This window comes from Nyctereutes procyonoides, unplaced genomic scaffold (genome assembly GCF_905146905.1).
Source record: "Nyctereutes procyonoides isolate TBG_1078 unplaced genomic scaffold, NYPRO_anot_genome, whole genome shotgun sequence".
NCBI lineage: Eukaryota > Metazoa > Chordata > Mammalia > Carnivora > Canidae > Nyctereutes > Nyctereutes procyonoides.
In genome coordinates, this window is record NW_026575135.1 from 35835141 (window position 1) to 35858178 (window position 23038).

Here is a 23038-nt window from a genome sequence, read left to right on the forward strand (position 1 = left end):
CCACCTAGAATAACTGGTAGACATTTGATACTAGTGACTTAGGTCACAGACAGAGATGGAGAAATAATCATTCCACTTAATTCACTTCTAACTACTCACCACAGGAGTTATTAAAAATGGAAAGAACTTCTTTGTTAGAAGCACGGCTCATTGTAATGTTGCCATAGTACAGATGTCAAAACTCCATGATCCAATTTACAGCTTATTTTTAAATTGTATTATTCATTTAAAAACAATATTCTGTAAGGCATTACTTTAAAAGAAATTCTTCTCTTCCTTTTTGAAATGGTTTATTTTCTAACATAGCAATAAGCAATATTATAAATATGTAGATTCATTACAAAAGAGCTGGTTATAATGACATTTTGTCTTTGATATACACATATTAGTTGTCAACTGATGAATTTCATTAATTATAGATATAAAGTACACTTTTATGAATGTGACTTCAAAATAACCTCAAAATTATTTTTAACAGCAGATGTTCTATCTGTAAAGTTATGCTACTCACTTTTATACATTTAAAACAGAAACCAGCTTTGTGCTTTATAGCAAATATAAATGGGGTAATTTGGATAATGAAAATAAATGAATAACAGCAGTACTAATAGAGCTGATCCTATTTGTGATGGCTCATTAACTCTGGACAGGATGCAATTCACTACCCTGGATCAGGAGTTGATAATGGTACAATGTGGAGCTATTAGTAAAAGAAGGTTGCAATAGGAAATTAACAGAAGGTCTGTTCATTCATTGGGAAGTCAGTATCCCCTTTTGTATGTATAACTGCATTAAACCATGCACTGAAAAAGAGAAAAAGTCAATGGCAAGGAGTAATTTGGGTACCACTTACTACTTCTACTACTACTACTACTACTACTACTACTACTACTACTACTGTGATTACTACACTGCTACTACAGGCTAGGATTTATCAAGCTTATAGTAAGCACTTTAAACATTTGATTACTTAGTCCTCATGGAAGTCCTATCAGGTAGTTACAAATCTTAGCCTCATTTTGCAGATGAGGAAGCTGAGACATAGGAACTTGCTCCAAGTCACATACCGATGAGTTGTGAAGCCTAAATTAGAACCAGGCAGTCTGACTCCAGAGACTTTGCTCCTAACTATTCACAGGATGACAAATGTTGCCCCCCACAGGCCCCCTTCTTGCCCCAGATCTGCCTTATCTCCAACTTCATCTAATTTTGAATGACAACAAGCAAATGAAAATCCCAGTATTTCAGGTGGAGAGGGACAGCAATACGATGATGACCTGTCAGGAACAAGGATCAGATTCTAGGGCAGGAGGGAAAAGAAGTTTGGTTTGAAAAGATATATTCACTAAACCTGTTTGTTTTTATGTATAAATGATAGTGTTAAAGCTGAACAAAATCTTGGCCCATGGGATATGCTGATGAAATTACACAGGGAGCATAGTCAAAAATGTTGATAAACACTGACATTCTCTGACCTCTAGCCTACCATTAACGGGCTGTAAGATCCTGGGAAAATCATACCTAGTAGCAATATTTCTCTGGGCTGGACTAGATCTCAAAGACAGTGTTTTCCAAATGCTGGTCTGTGAAGCACTGCAACAATTTCTGTGCTCTGGAGGAAAAAAAAACCTAAGTACAGAGTAGTAACTTTCTCATAAGGCAAAGTATATTCAAATTAAAGTACGGTCCTTGATTTGAAATCAGGTTCTTACTATGTCCTTGTTAACATTTCAGTTATGAAATGATGATGGTGAAGTACATGATGAAAGTTCTCCTTTGCTTATTTGATGTTCTTAGCAGAACAAGAATTGCTTACTTTCTATCCTTCCAGAACCTTTTTGAATTGTTACAGGGTTATGATATATCATAAGGGGAACCACAACTTCAAGTTAAAATGTTCAGGATATTCTGTATTTCCATAGTGCTATACAGTTAAGCATTTTCACATGAATTATCTCAGTGTTCAACAGTCTGCGAGACAATCTTATTTCCCACAGACTGAAAAATAGAATTCAGGAAGGCTGGTCAAGATTATAAAAGAAGAGCCAGATTCTAATCCATGTCCTTTGACTTTAAATCCTGTCTGCTTTTCAACCTATAAGTGGTTCATAAATCTAGTCAAACAAAGGATCATAAGGAGAGTGTTCTATATACAGAAAACTAATAAATCTGAGTTTCTGGGGGATGAGAACTAAGAGTTGGATCTTTTAAGAGCTCTCCAAGTGATTCTGGCATGCAGCCTAGTTTGGGAACCATTGGTGAACATTGGATGGTTCCTGTCCACCTAGCTTTATAAGAGGAGCAGGAGCTTTAGAGTCAGACAGAACGTGATGCCTCTGGGCTAGTGCTATAGCGGAGTCTTAGTTCTTTATCTGTGAAATGAAGATGCTGCCTAATATGTAGAGTTGTAAATACAGTTGACCCTGGACAATTCAAACTTTAGAGGTATTCAAACCCTGTGCTGTTGAAAATCCACGTGTAACATTTGACTCTCCAAAAACGTAACTACTTAGAGCCTACTCTTGACTAGAAGCCTTACCAATAATATAAAGTTGATTAACAAATATTTCGTGTGTTATATGTATTATGTACTGTATCCCTATAATAAAGTAAGCTAAGGAAAAGGAAATGTTAAAAAATCATAAGGAAAATCCCTTTTCAGTGCTGTACTGCATTTATCAATATAGTAAGTTTATGTCACCTGTTTATAAGATGAAACGTCTACAACAATATTGCCTTACTGACACAAAACACTGTAGGTGATGTAGGTATTACTAACACTCAACATCAAAAATGAAGAGATATTGTATAATTTGTGTTTGTGTGTATAAGTTTTGATAAATTTTAACTTTTATAATAGATTTGTGCCTTAGGTAAGTGATAAAATAGACTTCATTTACAAATATTTCATGCATTCAGGACATAACATTTTCTTAATTTTTTTTATATTTCTAGGCCACCTAATTTATCTGTGAGTTTTTTCAAATGGTTGCAAATCTCCAAAATTTTTCTAATGTATTTATTAGAAAATCCATGTATAAATGGACTCACAGAGTTTGAACCCATGCTGTTTGAGGGTCAATTATATTAGAAAAAAATAGACATAAAATGCCTAGATGTGGTAGTCACTCAAAAATAGAACCTATTTTATGATTAGTATTACCACTACTACTAGAGTGAGTATACTGCCTAATAGGTTGCTCTAGTATTACTAAGAATAAGATATTATAAATGCTGATTCTAGAATTTTCCTAATGCAAATAACACAACAAAGACAGGCAACCCACTCAATCATGACCTTGGGACAGTTTCCAGTCTCAGTTTCCTTCTCTATGGATTGCTAAGGTATCTCCTGGCTCTAAAGGGCAAGGACTCCACAGTTGTACTTAATAGTTTAATAGTTAAAGGGCAGGTTGAGGAAGTGGTTCTTGAGTATTAAACAATATAACTGAAGTAATTAGTACTTATAAATGACAAGTCTCTGTTGTTATACAGTCATTTGCTATCAAAGCAAGGCTCTGTCCAAAGGTAGACATTAGCTTCCTTAGAGTTTATAATTTATATCTGTCCAGCATCAAAAATATTTGAAACAGCTTGCCAAAAAAGTTATTTTAAGGCAAAAACATAGCCAGAGAAAGTGCTAAGAATCCCCCAACAAATGTGATAGAAATGGAAGAGAAGGGGAAATAGAGCAGAGAAGATGATTTTTTTTTTTCAGGAAACCAGGAGAAGCTGTTCAATGTGAAAAACTTCACACTTAAGTTAGCATTGAGATTTGTGACATTTTCAAAAATTAGGAAAATATAGCCTTTTCTTAATGTTTCTTATCAAAGACTGAAAATATCAAGACACCAATACATAGGTACAAGCTAAATAAAGGAATTTTTTCTAAGTAGAATAGAATGCATGTATTTAAATAGTAATGAGTGCTTTTCTTATCATGGCTAACTTTATTCTTGTCCTTTGAAAAATGTATACATTGCATTTAAATATTCCATCTTTATTTCTCTATCATCTTGCTATCATTTGTCCCTTCCTTTTCTTTTTATAAAACTGAAGAAGGCTTTAATCATGAAAATACAGGCTTATCACAGTAATGGTAGCAAGGATCCAGAATTATATCCGTTACAAATTCATATTAAGTTGTAGATTTTGATCCTTTGAGCAAGATTAATTTGATTTATTGCTCTCTACCCTCTGTCCTAGCTTTGATCAAAATGAAAACTCCTTCCTGGTTTTAGGCTTAGTTTTCTTACTACTTCCTTGCTGTCACTGCCCTAACCCAGACTCATACTTTGCCTCACCTTGGCTGCTCTACAGGTCTCCTTTCAGCTGGAGTCCTTGGCTTAAGGACCTTGTACTTCAAAGTCCTACAACTGTAGCTATATTAATCTTTCTAAAGCAGAGCTATGATTATGTCTCTTCTCCTCTAAAACACTTTCTTGGCCACCTACTATTCGCCATAGTCATGTCTGCCATTCAAGCATCCATGATTTTCTCCCAAACTACCTCTCTGTCTTCTTACTGCATTCTGGGGGTGGGAGGCCCCTGATCTCTAGCCAAACTGTGTGTTAGTGCCCAAATGCAACCTGTGTTATTTCATCTCCTGTACCATGCTATTGCTTTCAGATTCTTTCAGATACTCTCTAATTTACATTTATCACCCCACCCCAAATCTAACAAGTCAGACTCATAAGAATTGAAGTAAAGGAGGTTTGCTTATACTTGTAACCAAATGTCCAGCACTAGTACTCCATATTTACTTATATAAAATTCATTCTTTCACTTCTGAGATACGATTCCCTCTCAGTTGCCAACATATATGAAGCCAGCTGGCAGGATTAGTCTAGGAAAGAACGAGGCCACGTTGGACTCCCATGCCACAGAAATAAATGAAACCTAATTTTCTGACCTGTCTTGTTTATTTTGGTCCATTCATCAGTGTAATAGAATACAAACAGCTTTGGAGACCAGAAATTTAGTCCCATTTCAAGTTCAATCATGTAACTTTCAGAAAACCATGGAATTACTCTGTTTTTTTTTTTTTCATTTATAAAATGGAAATCTGTCTGGCTTTACTCCAATAGTAAACACACATAAAGTATTATTATTATCTTATTTGCCATTCCCTACAACACAGCCTCTTTTTTATATGCATTTGCTTTACAATTCTCTATTATTCCCAAAGCTTTTACAGATTTCATAATTCCATTTTGATACCACTGAAAATCCCAGAGAAGGAAGCAAGCACCCAATATCACAAGCAATATTCAAATATATGGCTTTTTAGGATGTTGAATAGATAATATCTTAGGCTTTTCCTATATCTAAAATAGTAAGATTCTATATTCATATTTGTATCTGAAATTTACATATCTCTTGCATATAAAGTAATCTGCAGAGATGTATACAACATTTCTATCCTCCTATCTGAGAAGTGCTTGGACATGCCACAATTTCCCTGTCTCATGATTTTAGATTTTATGAAGGTTTAGCATGTCTGTCTCATCTCTCATATACAGAAAATCATGCAGGACACCTCAAATTTCTTGTAGTAATTCACATTACAGTTATTCCTTTTATATATGAATATAGGTTTAGGTTTTAAACAAACGTGGATTTGAAACAACAAATTACTGAAATATATTTTATGTTTTTTCTTTTATTGCTAGCTATTAGAGATTCTGGGGAGAGAAAAATTTCAACCAGTATTTTTTGGGAGAGGCCAAGATCCTCAAAATGTGTACTTAGTGAAATAAAAAAGTATATGGTCAAGTATAGCACATAGGAAATTATAGCAACTGCTTGCTCCAAAAACTAGGCTAGTCATCCTAATCCAGAGTCGATTTTAATATAAAGCTGGCAAATACATCATATACACTAACTCTCTCTTTTTACTAACCCCCTACCTAACTGATAAATTGACACCAGAAATCAAACGTCTTCATTATCCCTATTTTAAAGACTTGCCTGGATGAAATCTGACCTTAACTCACACTGCCATGCCTTTCATTAGTTTGCTCAAGCTTTCAACAAAATCAGAGTTACAATAATGAAGAAATAAGTTTGCCCAGAGTTAACTTGGAGATTTTAGAGTAAATCTTACCCAAGTGATTCAGCAACTCTAAGTAAATGAAAATTGATGCCTCCAATTTCACACAGACACACACATACACCCCACAGGCACATACAAATACATTTCAGTGACAACCAAGGTAGAAGTAATTTCAGAGTCTAATACAAAACTGACACACATACTCAAGAACTTTTAGCCTTTCATATTCAGCTGAGACTCAAAGAATGAAAAAACAATTCTAGCCCTCTTTTCCTTAACACAAACTACAACATTTGTAGTTTCAACTGAAAGTAAACCTCAATTTTCAAATCTATCATCCTTTATAAATTCTAGAAAAAGTAAAGCTGGATGATTGAGATAGCAGGACTATCCAAAAGCTATTTACTCAAAGACACTAGGACCCTCTGGAAAAATAGAATGGAAAGAAGTCAGCACTTACTTGGCACAAACCACTGATGCACATATCCAAAGATTCTGTGTAGCAACGAGTCCCATCTAAGACTTTAGGTGCTAGTTCAACAACCAAGGTTGTTCCTTTGGCTTGGCATTTGAGTGAACATGGGTTGTCAGGGTCATTAGACACAGGAAGCCATTCATAAAACTGGCCATGGTGCTTGACATCATTGTGAGCTGAACATTGCTGAGCTCGGAAATCGCCTGCTTCTGGTGGGCAGTCCTGGAAAAGAAAGGAAGGAGGCACATACAGGTTAAGAGGGTAGCCCAAACAGAAAACTGGAGCAGCTATGTGGTTTGTCAAAATCTTAGACAACAAAACAAATGTCCTGATTGTTACAGATAGACACTCCCATAACATCTGAGAATCAATCATATGATTCTTTGGCCGTGAAAAGTCTAAAGATTTGAGAAAGTAATCACCTTGAAATATATTTTTGGATTCAAATAAATGGAAAAGTCATCAACTTGAGATCGATCTAATTGATATTACTTGGGAAAGTTGTCAGCTTGAAATATATTTTCTGAAAGATGTTGAATGATCCATGGATCCTTCTACAATGAAATACGATTTTGATTTCCGTGTAACTTAAGTAGAACTTACTGAAGCCAGAGGGTTAGTTGAAAAACATGCCTGTTGCTTTCAGTTCTAATAATGAAACCTATGACAATACTATAGCAACTCGCAGCATAAAGTTATGATAATTTCATTCAAACATTTTTGTAGGACTGTTTGTACAAAACTTTGCACAGCATCTAGAATTAAATATGGGGGGACAAAAAAGAGAAAAGAGCATTTATATCTTAATTTCTTTTGCAACACAGCAGAGCAGAAAGGTTTGGACTTCTCAGATGGGAGCAAGGCTGTGATAGAGGGGTCTCTCTGAGACTAGGTTTCCTTTTGTGCAGATGAGAGGTAATAATACTACTCAGCCCTCAAGGTCACTGTGAGAATTTCCTGGGCTTATGTCAGCTAAATACTGGCATAATGAAGACAGTACATGGTAGCTATTACTATGATTATTCAATGAAGCCACTGAAGAGAAAAAGCTGGAGAATTATGAGATCCTCTGAATTTAAATTTTAAATCACATTGGCAGAGACCAGTGGAAAATAAAAATGTTTTAAATGTATATTTTATAAAGGGCATTTTAAAATTAAAACTATAATTCATGATGGCTATTATCTAAAACACGATACATTTTAGTGAAAGCAAATGATACTCAACTTTAAAAAGGCAAGCATCACCTATCCCTCGAAAAGGCTTTTGGATACATTTATTTCATTCTCCACGTGTTCAGATTAGGAATTACTATAGGATATTATAGAATATCTATTTATTGGGACACCTGGATGCCTCAGTCATTTAAGCATTTGCCTTCAGCTCAAGTCATGACCAAGGGTCCTGGGATTGAGCCCCACATAGGGCTCCTTGCTCAGTGGGGAGCCTGCTTCTCCCTCTGCCTCTGCCCCTCCTCCTGCTGGTGCTTTCTCTCTCTCTCTCTCTCTCTCAGATAAATAAATAAAATCTTTTTAAAAAAGAATCCATGTGTTGAAAGGTTTTAACTATAATTTTGAAAAATCTCAAATAGAGGCTTGGATGTGGCCTTTAGCATGTCTTGGTTACTACATCATAATTTTTGAGGGTTCTACATAGAATAAGGTTTCTCTCTCTGAAAACCTCTTTACATTTAAAGAAGCATTGTGAGGATAGTATTACTCTATTTCATAAAATGGAATTCCTGACTTTTTTCCCTCAAACTTTAGTGGTACCATTAAGTAGCATATAAGATTTTAATATTTGGAGCAGCATAAATTCTTTCTAGGCAAGATGGTGGATAAGCACTTAAACACTTACTTAAGATGAACATAAAATAGCTTAAAATATAATATAACATCTCAAAGGTAGTTTACTGCTAGTATCATATATGTTCTTGGAGTGAATGAAAACATAGTATTAAAGAAAAAATAATTTATAAATATAATACCCATCACTACCCAATGAGGCTTAAGTGATTTCAAATATTGCCTGAGAAAAGTGTAATTAAAATTCATTACTTATTAATTTTGTAAATGATAGGCAACAGTTTAAAAATTTTAAAGATCAATCAATAAGCATGTGTTATACTTTGTCTCTTGTAATAATTAGTTATTCATCATGAGAAATAAAACAAAAACCACACCCTACAAAACTATGTTATGAATCACACAACAGGTTACTTGTATGTTGGTAACACAGATTCTCTGAACTTAAATGTTTTAATGCTAGCTCCTTTCAGACCATGTGTTCCAAAATAAGAGTGAAGACAGATTTTTAACAGTCACCTGTCACAGGCTCACATTAAAAACAAGACCACAACTTGTTTACAAATCCTACCAGTCTCTGCTTAGACCTCACTTACTTACTTCTGTCTTGAAATAAACCTATGAATGAACATTGTCCGCCAGTCTACACATTCTCTTCCTAAAGTTCCCCCATTTGAGCTACAACAGAGACTGTTAAAATAACCTGCTATCTATGATCAGCATGTTTCCCTGGTGGCCGCTGTATGTGAGCTCCCAGAGCAGAACTGATAGGTTAGTTAATAATGTTTATTTTTTGTTTGTTTTTGAAGGAGAGAAAACAAGGAAGAGAGAGAGAGAGAGAACATGAGTGGGGGAGGCAGGGCAGAGGGAGAAGGAGAGAGGGAATCTCAAGCAGACTCCCCCATGAGTGCAGAATCTGACAGGGGACTTGATCTCAGGGGACCTGAGCCAAATTCAAGCGTTGGATGCTCAATCAACTGAGGCGCTCCATATTAATGATGCTGAAGTGCATCATACCTGTCATCCCAAGAATCACCTGATTTCTCAGTAATACAAAAGAAAGCAGAAAGTTGGGGTAAGTTGTTTAGAATGGTCACCAACCCCTCTCATAATTAACCTTTTCCTCCCTTTTCTAGAAATGAAAGTGAATCAGCTGTAAGGGAATTACAGGGTCAGGCTGAATGACCTCTGCATTAAAGTCATGAGAGTAGTATATAATTAAGAGACCTCTTAGTATGAACCAGAGATCATTTTCTGCATTTATCCAATTCTGAGAGGAGTGTCAGTTATATTTTTAAATTGATGTTACATAGTCTTAGTACAGACATAAAACTGCAGAACCTCTTAGAGTCCCTTCTATTCAACCAAATGTGTTGAGTCTTCCCATCTTTACTAAAATAAATAAGGCTCAAAGGCACTCAAAGGTAAAATAAGTAAAAAGTTAAAATAGTAACACTTTTAGGTTTTTTTCTTCTGTGACACAGTCAACAGAGAATCAAGGAGCAGACTGATGGTCCTGTTCTCAACCCACCTGTAGCTAACAGCTGCAAGAGTACCTTTTATAGATATTATAAACTTTCACAACTGGAGAAATGTCTCTAAGAAAAATAAATGCTCGGGAATACCTTTATTCATTTTTATCATCACTGTCTTCTCTTCCATCCATATTTTTGTAGAGGTGGGAAAAATACATTTTGCTAAATTGAGAATGTACTTAAAACCTGGCGTTCAGAGTTGGAAACTGAACTTGAACCTTTTTAATGTTTTAGTTTATTTGTACTTGGCAAAATGCAACTTCCTGTTTTAAGAAAAAGGACTTAAGAGGACTTATAAAACAGGTTCAGAAAGCTTCTTGGACATCAAATAGCTCTTACAAAATAACATTTTGATGATTTAAGTGTAAATGAATCAGAAACATATGAATCAAATTTCCCTTGAAATACACATGTTTAAAAATTAAGGGAAGAAGGATTTGGCAAAAGCTTCTTTGTTGAACCCAAAACATCTCAAGCATAGTTCAAGACCCTCATTGAACCCCTGATACATCTGGGATCACCCAGCTGCAGGAATGGAAACTCAAGCACAGTCATCACAGCTTCTTGTCCCGCCAGTATGATCATAATAATTGCAACAGAACAGCTCTCATTTGTATAGAGATCCACCGTGTACAAAATTTTTAGTTTTTAATTATAATTTGGTTCAAGAGACCACCATCCTTCCTAATATTCTTAGAAATCAGATTTAGAAACTGATGTCCTAATTGCTTTGGAAAATATTTAATGTCTTATCCTGGGCATCCTCCTTGAAATATTAGCTTCTGGAAATATGCTTTATGATACCATAGGTCATCAGTGCTGCCCATGAGATGTGGTTTTCCTTAGGTTGTCCTGAATGTAGCATGTATTGGATATATGCAATGTGATTTTGTATATATAAAGCCTTAGTAGTAGAAATCATGAATTTTCAATGGGGATAATTAAAACAAAGAAGAAAACAAATCAATTACTTATATATTTATGTACTGAACCTGGCTTATAGATAGTAATGACACAAACAATGAAAATTACCAAAAATTCTAGTGGCTAACTGAACAAAACACATGCCCCTGGCAAAACACAAGAACCTGGCAAAAAACATGGTGTGAGAAGGATGCACTGGATTAAAGATCCTTCCCTTCCAGCCTCTCTTATGTCTCTAGAAATACCATATAGTAGAAATGGAGGAAGAAAGAGCAATCGAACACTTTCCCTGGCCTTCTGTCTATTTCCAATTAACTGTTGTATGCTTGTGGATTGACAAATGTGTGTCAGGTTCCTGAGTTAGGACTTCCTCACTCTGAAAAAAATATATTTTATTTTAAATAGTCAGATGATCCCATGAGTTACTGTATTTAGCCACTAATACAATATAATAGTTTTCCAATTTTTAAGCAGTCACTCTGAACCATAGCAGAATTTTCTCCTTTAAAAGCACAGAAATATAGTCTGACCTTTTATTTGCTCCCATTATAATTCATAAAGTCCGTGGAGTTCTGCCATAGATGAATCCAATTCAAAACACTTTCTGGTTAATCAACTAGCCAGTCGGAAAGATAAGATGGATCCCAGATGTCCCCTGATGATGATAGGTGGATCAGATTACATTGTGGGATGAAAGAGAGTTAGGCTTTCCAGAGTTTACTCACTGGGTGAAATGTAAAAGATTCTATCTCAGCAGTTAAGGTGGGAGCGTCTGAAAGGCCTTTAAAATGGTTTTTGAAAAAATATACAGAAGATAGATTCAGTGTCAGGAGAAGCATGACTTTTTCTGTATTTTCTTTCTTTTTAAAGAAGACATTTTCTTTCCAGAGGGACATGTCTCTGCTTTACCTCTGTCCTTCATTGGTTGGCCTTCTCTGCTAATTTTTGCTGTTTCAGTGAACATATATGAGTGCCATATTCTGATTCTGTGGTTCTATTTACAGAGACACTATTCATACTGATAATATCAAGAAAACACTGTAAAGCGCATTTGGGTGGCCACATGAACTGTAGTAATGGAAAAAAAAATCTTTGCTTCCTATTGTACTTCCCTATCTTGCCACTGTTCTTCTGAATCTTTTCTCTATCCTTCACCCTGCCCTAAGCACTCACTCCTCATGAAAGTTGCTATGCAAGAAAACAGAGTTGCTTAGTAAGGCATTTGCTCCATTTGCCAGCAATTTGGGACTGCTATTCGTGATAAAAACATAGATAGAAATTTCTCAGCTACTTGATGACTTTAGAGAATCTTACTAGTTCTAAGTTTTGTCCTTGAAATATTAGGAATTCTCAAAGTACATGGTAAAATAGAAAAAGATTACAAGTTTCCTTCACAATAAATGGATGGAGGCTCTGGAAAACATACTCCCAAAGCTCTCAAATCTCTTAGCACACTTAAGTAGATGGCAGGCTGCCTCGTTTATATATTTTTGTCTCTATTACTTGGCTTTCTGCTTCTTTTATTCAAAGTTAAGGTGAAAATGGTATCTCCCCTGTCAGGTAAGTATGGAGAGAGCCCAGATGTCTATTGACTGATGAATGGATAAAGGAGTGGTGTGTGTGTGTGTGTGTGTGTGTGTGTGTACAATGGAATATTATTCAGCCATGAAAAAGAATGAAATCTTGCCATTTCCAATGATGCAAATGGAGCTAGAGGGTATTATGCTAAGTGAAATAAGTCATCAGAGAAAGGCAAATACCATATGACCTCACTCATATGTGGAATTTAAGAGAGAAAACAGATGGGCATATGGGAAGGGGGGAAAAAAGGAGAGAGGAAAACAAGTCATAAGTGACTCTTTATAATAGAGAAAAAGCTGAGGGTTGATGGAGAGAGGTGGGTAGGGGATGGGCTAGATGAGTGATAGGTATTAAAGAGGGCACTTATTGTGATGAGCACTGTGTGTTGTATGTAAGTGATAAATCACTGAATTCTACTCCAGAAACCAATATTGCACTGTATATTAACAAACTTTAAATGAAATAAAATATAAAAATTAAAATTACAAAGATAATCATAGGAAACACATAAAAACCCCAGAGTTACGATGAAATACCATCAAAAAAAAAGATGAAATACCATCTTACATGGTACTGAAACATAACCAATGTTTCAGTTTATTTCCAACTCAGATTCCTCTCCTGAGCTTCAGGCTTTAATATACAAGGGCTTCCTTAGCATCTGGATGTTGAGGACATCACAAACTCCCTATGTCCAAATCTGAACCCCTGATCCTTTTCCTCTGCCCAAATCTGTTCCCTCCCCAGATCCTGCCCAGTCACAGTCAACTCTACCCTTTTCTCAGGTTCTCAAACTTGAGGATGCATCAGAGTCACCTGGAGGGCTTGTGAAAAAACCAAGGTTGCAGAGGCTCACCCTCCAGAGTTTCTGACTTAGTAGATCTGGGGTGAGGTCCAAGAATATGCATTTCTAACAAGTTCCCTGGTGATTCTGGTTTTACTAGTTTGATGACCACGCTTTATGACCCACTGCCTTAGAGTCATCCTTGACACATCTAATCCATTCGGAAAGATTGGTTATATAGACAAAGTATGCAGAATCTGACCACAACCCAGTCTGAACCACCATCATGTTACCTGCACTACCACCATAGTCTCCTAACTAATCACCTGTCTTCTGCCCTTGCTCTCTTAGAGACTTTTGCCAATGCAGCAGCCAGAATGAGCTTATTAAAGCATAAAGCACATTGTGTAAACTTTCTGCTACGACTTTGTAATGGCTCCCCACTTCACTCAGCTAAAAGACAAAATCTTCATCTCGGATGGAGGTGAAGATCTGGCCCCATCACCTCCTATTGTCTTCATTACTCACCTGGCTCCAGCCACACTGGATTCCAGTTCTCTCTTGGACACTACAGGAATGCTCTTACTCTAGGACACAAGCCTTATCTACTCCCTCTGCCTGGCATTTTCTTTGCTCAGATTCCAAATGGATAATTACCTCACCTCCATCAAGTTTTTGCTCACATATCACCTTCTCAAATAGACCTAAACCCAGTACTCTCTGTAAAATTGCAATATCCCCTCCCACTACTGATTCTGATTCCTCTTTCTCCTCTCAACTTTGGTCTTTTTTTTCATCACACTTAATCACATTCAAGTATGCCATATACTTTACTTCTTTATCATGCTCATTTTTAATTGCCTGTCTCATTCCACTAAAGCATAAGTTCCAGAAGGACAGGAATCTTTGACTGGCTCACTCTTATATACGAGGACTCAAGTATTTGTTGAAAGAATGAGTGTCTAACATTAAATAAATGGAACAGAGGTGCTATTTTTCATTGTAGAAACTCCACTTCTATTTTTTCAAATCTTGCAGGAAATCTAATTCTTGATAGCTTTCTCATTCATGGGACATCTAATTTTTTTCTTTAAAATACAAATGTACAAGAATACTTGTGCATTTCAGACACTAGGAAAAGTGAGTAGGGATTCTAGCCTGTTTTCTGAATAGGCATATTGATATTTCCTCCTCCACATAAACAAATTTAACAAGGTAATATTAAGAAACATAAAATGTGCTGAAATTATTTATTATTCAATAAATAGCCAGACATTTGTAAATTTTATATAGCACTCCATGTTATATGCATGCACTATAAAGTGCTAATGTTAAGGTATCAAGCTTTATCCCCCAAATTTTGGCCACCTGCTTATAGTAACATCAACATCGTCATCAAAAGCATTTATTTGTAAAAGACTGTTAGCTGCTACGTAAAATGAAATTAAACAGACATCCCTACCCTGTCTAGACAGTCTGCATGGAGACAATTCTATTATATTTCAAGAGCATAATATTTAAATCTCTAACACATCATTGTGAGTGCAAAGAACAGAAAATGGGGTCGATTCTGGAGGGTGGTGCTATAGTAGGTAGAAGCCATTCTTGGCTCATTCTTCCTCCTTTTTGAAAATGCCAACAGACTTTCTTGGGACACTAGACTTTCATATATACAAGATATATTTTTAAAGTCCTTGTTTTTGTTCTCTTTTTTTCCTAGTGTAAAAGATTTGCAGATTTTCTTTATTCTCCTTCCAAACTGTCAACACTCTTGGAAAATCATATATTTAAGGGAAATACATCCCTACAAAAATTAATCATTAACCATTTTAATGCTTTACTATGGATCAGGTTTATGCGCCATAAAATAACATCTTTACAGATTTGTGACCCTGTAAAATAATATGGAACTCTCTAGTTTATTCAAGCTTTGGGTGTGCCCTATTCTATGCCTACTAAGTGAATACTGGTTACAGGTATATAAAATAGCTCTAAACCATTCCAGTGTGTTATTCAGGTCCAGACATAAGAGATTCAAAATGTATGATATAATAAATCATTAACCACACCCTACTTACTCGATTAGAGCTTGTTATCTGAAAACAAATGCTTTGCCTGGCTAGTTTTTAATGACTCCAGGCATCGGAGAGCTGATCTAAGTAAAAACATTTAAAACATTTAGTTTTAAAAGTTCACTTTTTTTTCCTTTGGGTAGCTTTTATTTCAGTGCTTTTATTTTTTCTCCTTTGAACAATGCAGACTCTTGGAATCCAATTCCCCAGAGGTATTTGTAGGACTGGTTGTAGTTTGTCATGTTAGACTCTTAAATTCTCTCAATTTTGGAAATATTCATTCCTTGAGGCCTTTTATTATTTTTAGTCCCTTTCTTTGAATTAGCTCCAATTTAGCAGTATCTTTTCTTAAATCAGCATTTCTCCCTTTTTACTATTTTTTATAGTTTAAAATAAATATCCTCCCCCACCCCTTCTAAATTAGCATATTTGAAGTGGCAATTAGTAATCTTTTTTAGAACATGGCAGACAATTTCATTTTATAAACACACAATTACATAGTTTTTGTTATTGTTATTTTCAGATGGCATTTACCAAAATATCTGTGGTGGAGAGTCAGATCTAGAGGAAAAACTAGTACAAGGGGAATATTTAAGCAGGTAAATACCTAAACTGTTACTATTGCACAGGCCTGTTGTATAACAATTTCATTATGTTTCCATTTATTGCAAAAGGTAATAAAGCTTGACATACTACAAAGGACAAAATATGAAGACCGAAATTGTCTTCTGGAGCATGTGGTGCTTATGCCAGTCACTTGAAAGAAGAATGGAAAAAGACACTGTCTAGAGCAATTCAAAGATAAATTCTATGTTGGACAATTGAGAGGAGACCACCACCCCCCCCCCAAAAAAGAGAGAGGAGACCCCAGCATTCTCGCTTCACCTTCTCTTCACAGTCTCTAACAAACCACCTGATGTTGCCTGCCAGCTTTGCTTCATTTTGGCTGTCACTGAATCCTGACAGCTGTCTGGTTTTTCTAGCACTGCATCTAATCATCCAATCCTTTTTGGATGCAGGTAACACAGTACTGTGAACGACTTGATGCCTCTGGGCACTCTTTAGGTAAGGACATAGAAGTTGTTTGCTATCTTTTCCCAGTTCCCTTTCTAAATTTCCTCCCTTTTTCCCTTTCTTTTTTCCTAGGGGCCTAGGACCAACATGTGCCACTAATTATATCTCTGCCCTCTCTCCTATCCCAGGTTCCTTTTTACCCTGCCCAAAAGGACAGGTCCATCATTGCTCTTATAATGATTCTCTTGTCAAATTCCCATTACGACCATTGATATTGGATTGTTGGGTTCCATTTTCAGAACACAGTGAAAGGAGTCAGCTCCTAAACAAAAGGGAAAGGTTTATCTCTGCCTAGGGTCTCCAGATTTACACTGGTCAAAAGGAGGCTGGTACTGTCATATGATAGTTTTGTGGGTAAATGGGACATAAATGGGTTAATACAAGTAAAACATTTAAATCTATATGGGCTCATAGTAAGTACTCAACAAATGTATGGTGTTGCTATTATTCTAATACCACAGAATGAGAAACGATTCATGAGCTACCCAGCTCTGGGGGGCCTTCAGAGGGACCTCAGACTGCTTTTTTTTCATCCAGGTTTGCCTTTCCCATTGTCTTGCTGCCTCTAAAACTACTTTATTCAGTTATTTAAACATCATTTTAATTAAAGTGATTTATCTGAATGCCTTAACATATGAATCTAATCAAACAATATCATGTGCCAAATTTACTGGGTTATAAGTTTAATGGATGACAACACTCAACTTTGTTCCTATGTGCTCATACTTCTTAGTTTGTTGATCTTGGACCATGGACATATTTTAAGAAACCAAAAAGGAATTAGAGAAATATATTTTCTGACCCCTAAAACCTAGTGTTTTCAGGTTGTCCTTTGAAACTTAAAGCATGGTCTCTCAGCACCAGCCTCATCCTGAAGAGCATATTGCTCCAAAGTGGATTTTCCTGTCCTCTGTCTGTAAAACTTCCATTTCCTTCAGTGGGCAGCAGTAGGTAAAAGTAAAGAAGGATGCAAATAGATTCAACTTATCTAGAGTAGTTTTGGATGAAAAATGCTGCTTTCTACTTAGTCATTCCCAATGACTATTAATTATGTATATTCAAAAAACATAAAGACACTTGTCAAATACCAGGCTACAGGAAAAAGTCAGATATACTCCTTGCCTTTGTGATGCTTACCATTTAAAGGAGGATGGTAGGTACTGAGGCTATACATCAAGTTATAGGATTACAGGAAGAGTAGCAGACAATTCAGAATTAGAAGATAATTTCTAGACAGAGATGACCACCCTTCCTATTTTGTTTTCCTTTAAAAAAAAAAAAGATTTTATTTATTTATGTGAGAGACGGAGAGAAAGCACCAGCAGGGAAAGAGGGATATGGAAAAGCAGACTCCCTGCTGAGCAGGGAGCCTGATGCAGGGCTCAACCCTGGGACCCCGGGACCAGAGCTTAATTGACTGAGCCACCCAAGTACCCCATATTTTGTTTCCCTTTAAGCCTGAATCTGGACAAGGCAGTGAGGGAAAGAGCCATGGAAATGCTTTCTTACACTGCACACCGTCAATATAATTTAGAACTTTTTCAGTCTATTTTTCCTGTTCAGTGTGGTATGGTAATGCCACAAATACCTCAGCAGGTTTCTGCAGGAGCTGACCAAGCTCCACTCTTCTAGAGCTTCAATTCTACCAATTCTCTCCAACCTCCCAACACTTTATATTTGAATATCCACCATTCCCTCAGTGCTGAGTTCCTTGGCTAAGTTTATTCAATATGGCTTCCATATTCACCTGGCTGACACCTTGAGGCTCAAGTATCGCTTCCTGGTCATCTTCTTCAACAGCTCCCTAATCCTCAGCCTGTGTAAGACAACTCCCTCCGTGATGCTATAGCACCCTGTATGCACTTTCATTCTTGGACTTACCACCTTGTATTTTATTCTTGGTTTACTAAGGGCCTACTGTGAGCCTGGCACAAAATTTATGCCAAATCCCTGATTGGATTAAGGGACTTCTAGATGCAACAACATGGAGTACTAGATACTTTGAGGAAGCTTCCTCCTACAGAACACCTAAAAATACTACAGTTCATAAAAATAAAATTTTAAAAAAATGTTACATGGACAGCTGAGTTGGCAAGGAGTTTTCCTCAGAGACAAAAACAATGAAAAAGCATGAATCCAGAGAGGAAATTGATGGATATCCTAAAGGGATCTGCTGGTTTCCTGGTGGTTTGGAGCTTTCCACTTCCATAGCCTACAAGAGCAGAGTACAGGGGATAACATCTCTGGACTACAAATTGTGGAAGAGGGTCAAGGTCTCCCTCCAATGCCAAGACCCTAAGACAAAAGCCTCAGAGAAAGAGTAAACTAGGAAAAGGGGGGGGGGGGGATATTCATTTAGTTTCTGCAAAAGGCTAAACTATAGAGATAACAAAAAAAATCAGTGGTTTCTGGGTTATGAAGAATGGAGTGACAGGTAGAGCATAGGGATTTTTCACATACTGTAACTTCATTGTATGATACTACAATGGTAGACATATAAAATTATACATTTGCTCAAACCATAGAATATACAACGTGAAGAGTAAACCGTAATGTAAGCTGTGGAACTTTGGGTGATTATATGTCAATGTAGGTAAATTGATTGTAATAAATGCTAAATAAGTAAATAAATAGTAATAAATGCATTCCCACTCCAGTGGGGTATGTTGATAGTCAGGAAGGCTATGCTCATGGTGGGCAGAAGCACATGGGAAACTTAAGTACTTTCTGCTTAATTTTGCCACAAACCTAAAACTTCTGTGAACAATGGAGTTTATTTAAAAAAAATAAAATAAAATGGGATGACATCAACAAAACAAAAGCACTCAGCTTCACAGAGAAAAATAATAAGGAATCTTGCCAGTGAGGGATGGGGTAAAAGTCTCCTACAGAATTCCTAATAACAGGACTCAAGAGAATTTGGGACACAATTCACACAGAGTGGACCTTGAAGAACTTTGTTTAAAGTTGTCTTGATTCACGCTGATCACCACCCCATTCCAACTTCATCTCCCTTAAAAGAAAATATAAGTTCTCCCAGGATGTATACATACTAAACCACACTATAAGAAAAGCTGTCCTAAATTCCAGCAATCATGAAAGCACATAGAAATATCAAAAAACACATGAGGAAACAAGGTGGCAAAAATAAGAGGAGATGAAAAAATAAGAAAGGAGAAAAGGAGATGGTAAAAATAAGAAAACACAAAGAATTCATATGGTAAAATGGTCAGATACAGAATACAAAGTCAAATTTAATATGCTTAAGGAAAATTCTTAAAAAGAATGTTAAAAAGGAATGTACCAAATGAAATATACAGAAAGGCTTTGGAAACTTCATAGATGGAACAAAAAGCGTATTAGAGAGTAAGGGAGATACATGTTAAATGAAGGAAGAGTTGAAATGACAGAAGACACAATACAGAGAAGCAAAGATATACAAAGTGTGAGAAAACTACTTTCAAAGTATTTTCTTGGAAAAATAATTTCAAATAACTAAAAATACAAATCCCACACCAGAAAGTCCAATGAAAATCACACAGGATAAATAAGTGGTGATATTAATCAGCTAACTTCAGATTACCAGTGATAAAGGTAAAATTATAAAAGCAGTAACAGAACAAAGGAAGAGCAATTTGAATGACAATTGGCATCTCAACAGCAACTGAAGGTCAATGCACACCTCTTCAAAGTGTTAAGGGGAAATCATTATTTTCACAGTAAAAGTAATATTTAAGAGAACTAAATACAGATATTTTACACAAACAACAAGAAAACCAAATTCACTATTTCCATTGAACCCTCTCTGAAAGAACTTATAAAGGATGTACTCCAGACAAAAAAAGATGAACCTTGAATATCTAGGATTTAAGAAAGAATAGGGATCAAAGAAAATGGAATATTTCAAATATATCTAAATAAACCGTGACTATATAAAGCACCTAATCTGTGGTGTTAATAAAGATAGGCTGACTATATAAAGCATTGACTATATAAAACATCTAACCTGTGGGGTTAATAAAAACAGAGCCCAAACATTTGACGACAAAGGCATGTAAATTTGAGGAGGGTAATTAGAGTTAAAATGTTATAAAAGACCTAAATTGTTTGATAGGCAGGTACAGATACTACTTTAGCCTTTCAGTATGCATATTGAGATTTAGTAAGAATGCCACTAAGAATGGCAATGGATATATGACTTTAAAACCAATAGACAGAAAAGTATAACAAAAAAGTCTCAATAGTTCAAAGAAGGCAAAAAAGGAAAAAAAGAAATATTAAAGTGTGGAGGCCAAGAAAAATCAAGGCCATTCCACCTCAAGTTCAGCATTAGCACAAGTACAGCCATCCCAGGCCCCTGTGAATAAGAGCTGAAATTTACATTACTTCAGTTACAGGAAGAAAACAGCTTACAGCTTAACGTCCTAGAAAGCCCCATATTAGAATAAGAACAGAGCCCAAACCAAGGGCAGGAAGCCCCTATTAGAATAAGAACAGAGCTCAATGCCCTTGAAAGCCCCATATCAAAATGTAAACAGAACTTGAGAAATTCCTCCACCCCTTCTGAAAATCCCCTAGACCAGCCTATAAAAAACCCAGCTGTAACCTACTTCAGGGTCCAAGTCTCTGCTCCGCTCTGTCGGGTAAACTTGGACCCAAGCTCGAGCTTGAGCTTGCTAATAAACCCTCGTGAGCTTGCATCAGTGTCCGCTCCTTGGTGGTTTCTCGGACTCGCAATCTTGGGCACAACAAAAGTACGAACTAGAGATCCCAAAATCAGTTGATAGAAATAATTCCAATGTTATCAGTAATCATAGTAAATGCAAACAGAGTGAAGAAAGCAAAGATTACCAGATTGCAATAAGAAAAATGTTTGCATGAGATTTTCATAAACTTAACTATAAAGATACATTGAAAGTAAAAGAATAGAAAATGATATATGAAATAAATCTAACATAATGAAAAGTAGACTAGCTATAACAGTATCAGACAAAACAGATTTTGAGGCAAAAACATTACTACTGATAAATATGGTTACTACATTATGAATAAATGTTAAATTCCCTAGGAAGATAAAACCATTTTAAAATGCTTATATATGTAATAAGACATGTTTGAATTGGTCCAAGCAGATCACAAGGTGAAACTGGCAAATTAACCAATGAAGTAGAATATTACAAAAATCCTTCACTCCAGGTTAAGAAAATCATTAAAATAAAGGATTTGAAAAACACATTCAAAATGCTTGATATATATGGAAGAGATATATATTACAAAATATATATTACATCTCCAGATCAAGGGCTACATATTCTTTCCAACACATGAATATTAATCATAAAGCAAATCTCAACAAATTTCAAAGAAGTTTAATAAAAAAATTACTTTTAACAAAATTACAATATAATTGTTAGAGAACAATAAAGATGATTTTAAAACTGCCATATATTTGGAAGTTAGTAGACTTGTAATAACTTTCAAATTTCCATTATTTTTCCTTCAGGTTATAAATACCTGGGACTTTATCATGAAATTCCCTTTATTGCACTGTGGGAAGCAACCAGAGCAGTATTTGGTTGAACATTTATAAAGGAAAAACAAGAGAGTCTGAAACTTAAGATGATGAATATCAAACCTAAGGAATTAGGGAAAATACAATAAAATAAATCCAAAGAAAGCAGATGAAATATAAATGATACAAAGATCAATGAAACACAAAATACAGAAGCCCAACAAAGCCAAAGATTGGCCACTTGAAAAGATGAATAAAATAGATAACTTCTGAAAACTTTATTAAATGGCAAGATGAAGAAAACAGAAATCCCAAACAAACACTATTATAGATCCAAAAAGGGAGAGGGCTGCAGACCCAGTTAAGAGTTAAAAAGATGGTAACAGAAAAGCATGAGCAGCTTCAGGCCACCAAATTTGAAAATTTTGTCTTAGGCAAAAACCATCCAAGAGGGAAAAAAAACTTTCAAGAAAAAAGAGAATAACAATAAAAATAAATGTTTATGTAGTATTTACAGTGGACAGAGCACTGTCGTATGTGGGTTACGTATATCAACTCATTTAGTCCTCATGACCCTCCTGTGTGTTCCATTTTATAGCTAGGACAACTGAGGCATCCTGAAGTTAAATGTGTTTTACAGAGTTAATAACTCAATGTTGAGACTGAACATGATGAGTGTGGCCCCAACGTTCATTCTTTTACTACCAGGCTCTTCTTCATATACCCTTAAAGAAACTCAATCAATGATTAAAAATCTTCTCACAAAGAAAAAATTCTTGCTCATGGCTTTACAAGCAAAGTCTACTAGACATGAAAGGAACAGACAAACACAGTCTAAAATAAAGTCTTCCAAAGACTAGAATTAGAGAAAACACTTCCTAATTCATTTTATCAAAACCAGATAAGGATTGTATATGAAAGAAAATTACTCATAAACATACATGCAAAAGACCTGAACAAAACATTAGCAAACCCAAACCAGACGTATGCAAAATGTATAATATATTTGACTGAGTTGGGTATATTCCAGACATACACCCGCAAGATTAGACAAAAGTTAAAGTCATATAATATCAAGCATTGGCAAGGATATGGAACCAAAAGAACATGTGTAATTGTTGTGGGGCTGAGAACTGAAACAATTACTGCAGAAAACTGTGGCATTGCTTTAAGTTTGAACAACCACCATCTTGTTTTGTATTTTCTGCTTACTCTGGCATT

General features: G+C 35.8%; 1 protein-coding gene across 1 annotated transcript in view; it reads right to left on the bottom strand.

Annotated features, from left to right (window-relative positions):
* ADAMTSL1 (ADAMTS like 1) overlaps positions 1-23038 on the bottom strand; it is a 379096-nt gene that overhangs the window by 284264 nt on the left and 71794 nt on the right. The window contains 1 exon segment of the mRNA XM_055302598.1: positions 6516-6752. Coding sequence (XP_055158573.1) covers positions 6516-6752 — 237 coding nt within the window.